Source organism: Coturnix japonica, unplaced genomic scaffold, assembly GCF_001577835.2.
Source record: "Coturnix japonica isolate 7356 unplaced genomic scaffold, Coturnix japonica 2.1 chrUnrandom534, whole genome shotgun sequence".
Lineage (NCBI taxonomy): Eukaryota > Metazoa > Chordata > Aves > Galliformes > Phasianidae > Coturnix > Coturnix japonica.
This window is the reverse complement of record NW_015439917.1, coordinates 20,582-27,829: the sequence shown is the minus strand read 5'-3', so window position 1 is coordinate 27,829 and position 7,248 is coordinate 20,582. Positions and strand designations below refer to the sequence as shown.

The 7,248-nt window shown below is 52.6% G+C and overlaps 1 protein-coding gene across 1 annotated transcript in view; it reads right to left on the bottom strand.

The window, feature by feature from the left end:
- Positions 1-4,129, bottom strand: part of CUNH19orf47 (chromosome unknown C19orf47 homolog) — an 11,930-nt gene extending 7,801 nt beyond the window's left edge. Inside the window, exons 1-4 of the mRNA XM_032441752.1 lie at positions 3,982-4,129; positions 3,305-3,344; positions 2,739-2,826; positions 1,949-2,063 (exon numbers count right to left, since the gene is read on the bottom strand). Of these exons, the coding sequence (XP_032297643.1) occupies positions 1,949-2,063; positions 2,739-2,826; positions 3,305-3,308 (207 nt within the window). The 5' untranslated portion in view covers positions 3,309-3,344; positions 3,982-4,129. The remainder of the gene's footprint in view (positions 1-1,948; positions 2,064-2,738; positions 2,827-3,304; positions 3,345-3,981) is intronic.
- Between the last annotated feature and the right edge of the window lie 3,119 nt (positions 4,130-7,248).

Below are 7,248 nucleotides of genomic sequence, written 5' to 3'. Positions count from 1 at the left end.
CAGATTTGGGGTCGTTTAGGGGCAGATTTGGGGTCGTCTGGGGGCAGATTTAGGGTCATTTTAGGGCACATTTGGGGCTGTTTGGGGTCATTTTGGGGCAGATTTAGGGGCAGATTTGGGGTCTTTTAGGGGCAGATTTGGGGTCGTTTAGGGGCAGATTTGGGGTCATTTAGGGGCAGATTTGGGGGCAGATTTTGGGTCATTTTGGGGTCATTTAGGGGCAGATTTGGGGTGAGATTTAGGGCCATTTGGGGCACATTTTGGGGCACATTTGGGGCTGTTTGGGGTCATTTTGGGAGCAGATTTAGGGGCAGATTTTGGGTCGTTTTGGGGTCAGATTTGGGGTCGTTTAGGGGCAGATTTGGGGTCATTTGGGGGCAGATTTGGGATCATTTGGGGGCAGATTTGGGGTGAGATTTAGGGCCATTTGGGGCACATTTGGGGGCAGATTTGGGGCTGTTTGGGGTCGTTTTGGGAGCAGATTTGGGGTCGTCCTTTAGGGCAGATTTTGGCAGTTTTGGGGTGGATTTGGGCCATTTTGGGGCCATTTTGAGGGGATTTTGGGGTCATTTAGGGCAGATTTTGGTAGTTTTTGGGGTGGTTGGAGGCTATTTTGGGGCCATTTGGAGTCATTTTGGGGTGTTTTGGAACGGATTTGGGGTCATTTGGGGTGTATTTGGGCCATTTTGGGGCCACTTTGAGGGGATTTTGGGGTCATTTAAGGCAGATTTTGGCACTTTTGGGGTGGTTGGGGGTGATTTGGGGGCCATTTGGAATCATTTTGGGGTGCTCTGGAGTGGATTTGGGCAGGTTTGGGCAGTTTTGGGGTGTATTTGGGCCATTTTGGGGCCATACAGAGTCATTTTGGGGTCATTTGGAGCAGATTTGGGGTCATTTAGGGCAGATTTTGGCAGTTTTGGGGTGGTTGGAGGCAATTTTGGGGCTACTTAGAGTCATTTTCGGGTGGTTCGGAACAGATTTGGGGTCATTTAGGGCAGTTTTGGGGTGGTCAGAGGCAATTTTGGGTCCATTTGGAGTCATTGTGGGGCGCATTTGGGCCATTTTGGGGTCATTTGGAGTCATTTTGGGGTGTTTTGGAGCAGATTTGGGGTTATTTAGGGAAGGTTTTGACAGTTTTGGGGTGTATTTGGGCCATTTTGGGGCCATTTTGAGCAGATTTTGGGGTCATTTAGGGCAGATTCTGGCAGTTTTGGGGTGGTTGGAGGCTATTTGGGGTCCATTTGGAGTCATTTCGGGTATTTTTGAGCGGATTTGGGGTCATTTAGGGAAAGTTTTGACAGTTTTGGGGTGTATTTGGGCCATTTTGGGGCCACTATTAGGGGATTTTGGGGTCATTTAAGGCAGATTTTGGCAGTTTTGGGGTGGTTTGGGGGTGATTATGGAACCATTTGGAGTCATTTTGGGGTGTTTTGGAGCAAGTTTGGGGTTATTTAAGGCAGATTTTGGCAGTTTTGGGGTGTATTTGGGCCATTTTGGGGCCATTTTGAGGGGATTTTGGGGTCATTTAGGGCAGATTTTGGCAGTTTTTGGGGTGGTCGGGGGCTATTTTGAGTCCATTTGGAGTCATTTTGGGGTGTTTTGGAACGGATTTGGGGTCATTTGGGGTGGATTTGGGCCATTTTGGGGCCATTTTGAGCGGATTTTGGGGTCATTTAGGGCAGATTTTGGCTGTTTTTGGGGTGGTTGGAGGCTATTTTGGGTCCATTTGGAGTCATTTTGGGGTGTTTTGGAACAGATTTGGGGTTATTTAAGGCAGATTTTGGCAGTTTTGGGGTGTATTCGGGCCATTTTGGGGCCATTTGGGCCATTCTGGGTCCATTTGGAGTCATTTTTGGGTGCATTTGGGCCATTCTGGGGCCATTTGGAGTCATTTTGGGGTGGTTTGGGGCGGATTTTGGGGTGATTTCAGGCAGTTTTGGGGTCTCACCTGCTTATAGGCCACCTTGGCGTGTTTTAGGATGGCGATGACGTCGCCCACCAGGGTGATGCCCAGGTCGTGCATCAGCTCCTTGGTCAGGTCCAGCAACATGTGCTTGTGGATGCTGCAGGAAATGGGGCAAAATAGGGGGAAAATGGGCTGGAAATTGGGGAGAAAATGGGCTGAAAATTGGGGGAAAATGGGCTGAAAATTGGGGGAAAATGGGCTGGAAATTGGGGGGAAAATGGGCTTAAAATTGGGGGAAAATGGGCTGAAAATTGAGGGGAAAATGGGCTGAAAAGTGGGAGGAAATGGGACCAAAATGGGGCCAAAATTGGGCTGAAAATTGGGGGGGAATGAGCTTAAAATTGGGAGGAAAAGGGATAAAATTGGGGAGGAAATGGGACCAAAATTGGGGGTAAATGGGCTTAAAATTAGGGGCAAAGATGGCTCAAAATTGTGGGGGAAGTGGGCTAAAAGGGATAAAACTGGGGGGAAATGGGACCAAAATTGGGCCAAAAAATGGAGCAAAATTTGGGGCAAAATGGACCAAAATCGGGGGGAAAAGGGACCAAAAAATGACCAAAATTTGGGGCAAAAAGGCTCAAAATTGAAGGGAAAAGGGCTCAAATTTGGAGGTATAAAGGGCCCGAAATGGGGCAAAAATGGCTCAAAACTGGGGGCAAAAAGGGCTGGAAATGGGGCAAAAAGGGCCCGAAATTGAACAAAAATGGCCCTAAATGGGGCCCGAAGGGTGTCTCCGTTTTGGGTTGAAAAGAGGCAGATTTGGGTCACTCACCGATTGTCCACGAAGGTGACGGCGTAACTGACAGCAGGGCCGGGGGGGATCCCAGCGTCACGGAAGAACTGGATCCACTCAGAGGTAGCTGGGGGGGGGGAGGGATTTTGGGGTCAATTTGGGGGATTTTGGGTCATTTTGGGGTTTTTTTGGGGTCATTTTGGGGTTTTTTGGGGTCATTTTGAGGACTTATGGGGGTCGTTTTGGGTTTTTTTTGGGGTCTTTTTGGGGGTAATTTGGGGGATTTTGGGTTTTTTTGGGGTTTTTTTGGGGTCATTTTGGGGTTTTTTGGGGTCATTTTGAGGACTTATGGGGGTCGTTTGGGGTTTTTTGGGGTCTTTTTGGGGGTAATTTGGGGGATTTTGGGGTCGCTGTGCTCACCCAGCGTCATGGAAGAACTGGATCCACTCAGAGGTAGCTGGGGGGGGGGAGGGGATTTTGGGTCAATTTGGGGGGTTTTGGGTCATTTTTGGGGTTTTTTGGGGTCATTTTGGGGTTTTTAGGGGTCGTTTGGGGTTTTTTGGGGTATTTTTGGGGGTAATTTGGGGGATTTTGGGGTTGCTCACCCATCGTCACCGACGCCGCAGCTCCGCCAGCACTGAGAACCTGCAGTGGGGAGTGGGCAGGGAGGGGCTGCCCCATAGGGACCCACTGCCCCATAGGGACCCCCCACCCCATAGAGACCCCTTCCCAACCACCTCCTGCCCCATAGTGACCCCCAACCTATAAGGAATCCCTGCCCTCATAGGGACCCTCTGCCCCATAGAGACCCCGTCCCAACCACCTCCCACCCCACAGTCTCTTACCCCATAGGGACCCCCTGCCCCACATGGACCCCGTGCCCTATAGAGACCCCCTACCCCCATAGGGACCCCTTTCCCAACCACCTCCTGCCCCATAGGGACCCCCTGCCCCACATGGACCCTGTGCCCTATAGGAACCCCCTGCCCCATAGAGACCCCGTGCCCTATAGGGACCCCTAACCCCATAGGGACCCCTGCCCCATAGGGACCCCATATCTACAGCGACCCCCTACCCCCATAGGGACCCCCTGCCCTATAGAGACCCCCTGCCCCATAGCGACCCCCTGCCCCCATAGGGACCCCCTGCCCCCATAGGGAACCCCTGTCTTATAGGGACCCCGTAACCCCATAGGGACCCCTGCCCCATAGGAACCCCCTAACCCCATAGGGAGCCCCTGTCCCCCATAGACTGCCCATAGCCCCCCTATATCCCCCCTCACCTCCCCCGCCCCATGGCGGCTCCTCTCATCCTCCGGACTAGGCCTCAACCGGAAGTGCTGACTACCAAAAGACCGGACGTGACGTCATATTTCCGCGACCAAAACGGGGAGACCGGAAGAAGTGATCCTAGAGCGAGACCTCCGGTACCGGGATGGGGGGGGGGGGGTCAAAAGTGACCGAAAATGGCCCAAATCCGCCCCAAATGACCCCAAATCTGAGCCCTGAATCTACCCCGACCCAAATAACCCCCATTGTTGGCCAGAAAGGACACAAACGGAACCCAAATCTGCCCAAATTGACCCAAATTCGGACCCCAAAACTGCCCCAAATTGACCCAATCCCCCCAAAAAGCCCCAAATTGACCCCAAATAGCCCAAATTGACCCCAAATAGCCCCAAATTGACCCTAAATAGCCCAAATTGACCCAAAACCACTTGAAATAGCCCCAATCACTGACCCTAAAGAACCCAAACAACCCCAAATCTGCCCTAAAGCACCCAAATAGCCCCCAACTCTGCCCCAAATAGCCTCAAATTGACCCCAAAATCATCCCTGACCCACAACCACCCTAATATCCCCCATTGCTGGCCATAAAGAACCCAAACTACCCCAAATCTGCCCCGAATTAGCCCCAAATTCTGACCCTAAATAGCCCCAAATCGACCCCAAATAGCCCCAGATTGACCCCAATGCCCCAAATTGACCCCAAATAGCCCCAGATTGACCCAAAAACCGCCCCAGATAGACCCAAATTCACCCCAAAACCATCCCTGACCCCAAACCACCCCAAATAGCCCCAAATCCTGACCCTAAAAACCCAAACAACCCCAAATCTGCCCCGAATGAGCCCCAAATTCTGACCCCAAAACCACCCCAAATAGCCCTAAATTGACCCAAAAATAGCCCCAAATCCAGCCCAAATAGCCCCGAATTGACCCCAAAAAACATCCTGACCCCCAAACAGCCCCAATAGCCCCAAATTGACCCCAAATATCCCAATTGACCCCCAATCCACCCTAAATATCCCATTATTGACCCCAAAACCACCCCAATATCCCCCATTGCTGACCATAAAGAACCCAAACAACCCCAAATCTGCCCCGAATAGCCCCAAATCCAGCCCAAATAGCCCCGAATTGACCCCCAATTCCCCCATATTGACCCCAAACAACATCCCTGACCCCAAACAGCCCCCAATAGCCCCAAATCCACCCAAATTCCCCCATATTGACCCCAAATAGCCCCAGATTGGACCCCAAATCCCACCCCTAAATACCCTAAAACCCAGACAACCCCAAATCTGCCCCAAATTAGCCCCAAATTGACCCTAAATAGCCCCAAATCCACCCCAAATAGCCCCAAATCCAGCCCAAATAGCCCCGAATTGACCCCAATTCCCCCCATATTGACCCCAAAAACATCCCTGACCCCAAAACAGCCCCAAATAGCCCCAAATTGATCCCAAATAGCCCCAGATTGACCCCAAAACCACCCCAATATCCCCATTGCTGACCATTAAAGAAACCCAAACAACCCAAATCCGCCCCGAATAGCCCCAAATTCTGACCGTAAAAGCCCCAAATCCAGCCCAAATAGCCCCATATTAAACCCCAAAACCAGCCTGAACCCAAATCCGCCCCAAATAGCCCCAAATTGACCCCAAATAGCCCCCATTGCTGACCATAAAGAACCCAAACAACCCCAAATCTGCCCAAATAGCCCCCAAATTCTGACCCTAAATAGCCCCCCAAATCCACCCCAAATAGCCAGAGATTGACCCCAATTACCCCCAGATTGACCCCAAAACCATCCCTGACCCCAGAACAGCCCCAAATAGCCCCAGATTGACCCCAAATCCACCCAATATCCCCCATTGCTGACCATAAAGAACCCAGACCACACCCAAATCTGCCCCCCAAATAGCCCCAAATGTCTGTCCTAAATAGCCCCAAATCCACCCAAATAGCCCCCAAATCCAGCCCAAATAGCCCTGAATTGACCCCAATTACCCCCATATTGACCCAAACCATCCCTGACCCCAAAACAGCCCCAAATTGATCCCAAATAGCCCCAGATTGACCCCAAAACCACCCCAATATCCCCCATTGCTGACCATAAAGAACCCAAACAACCCCAAATCTGCCCCAAATAGCCCCAAATTCTGACCCTAAATAGCCCCAAATCCAGCCCAAATAGCCCCATATTAACCCCAAAACCAGCCCTGAACCCCAAATCCGCCCCAAATAGCCCCAAATTGACCCCAAATAGCCCCCATTGCTGACCCTAAAGCACCCAAACAACCCCAAATCTGCCCCGAATAGCCCCAAATTCTGACCCTAAATAGCCCTAAATAGCCCCAAATCCAGCCCAAATAGCCCCATATTAACCCCAAAACCAGCCCTGAACCCAAATCCGCCCCAAATAGCTCCAACTTCAGACCCTAAAGAACCCAAATATCCCCAAATTCTGACCCCAATCCCAACCCCATCCCTATAACCCCAATGGCCTCCCCAGCCCCACATCCTGCCCCACATCTCCCCCCCCCCCCACCCCCTAAGGGAAGCCCTCCCAGTTTGGGGCCATCCCACTTCCCCTCCCTGTCTGTGGGGCACGTGAGGCCCCATTGAGTCAGCGTGGGGTTGGGTGTGGGGCACAGTGTGGGGCATTCAGTGGGGCACAGTGTGGGGCGGCCCCACATTTATTTGGGGTCTTTTGGAGGCAGCTTTGGCACCGAAGAGCGGCGGCGATGAAACCCTATATGGGCTACAAGAAGGTATGGAGCGCCCCACAGCCCCACACTTAGGGGTCCCGTAGCCCCCATCCCCACATTAACCCCCATAAACCCCACACTTGGGGGTCCCGTAGCCCCATACCCCATATTGACCCCCTCAGACCCCACATTTGGGGGTCCCATAGCCCCATACCCCATATTGACTCGACCAAACCCCACACTTGGGGGTCCCGTAGCCCCCTGCCCCACATTAACCCCCCCAAACCCCACATTTGGGGGTCCCATAACCCCCTGCCCTACATTGACCCCCCAAAACCCCACACTTGGGGGTCCCATAGCCCCATACCCCATATTGACCCCCCAAACCCCACACTTGGGGGTCCCGTAACCCCCTGCCCTACATTAACCCCCCCAAACCCCACACTTGGGGGTCCCGTAGCCCCACACCCCACACTGCCCCCCCCAGACCCCATAGCGGGCCGATCCCAATGCCCCCAGCCCCACATTATCCCCCCCCCTCCCCATATCCCAAACT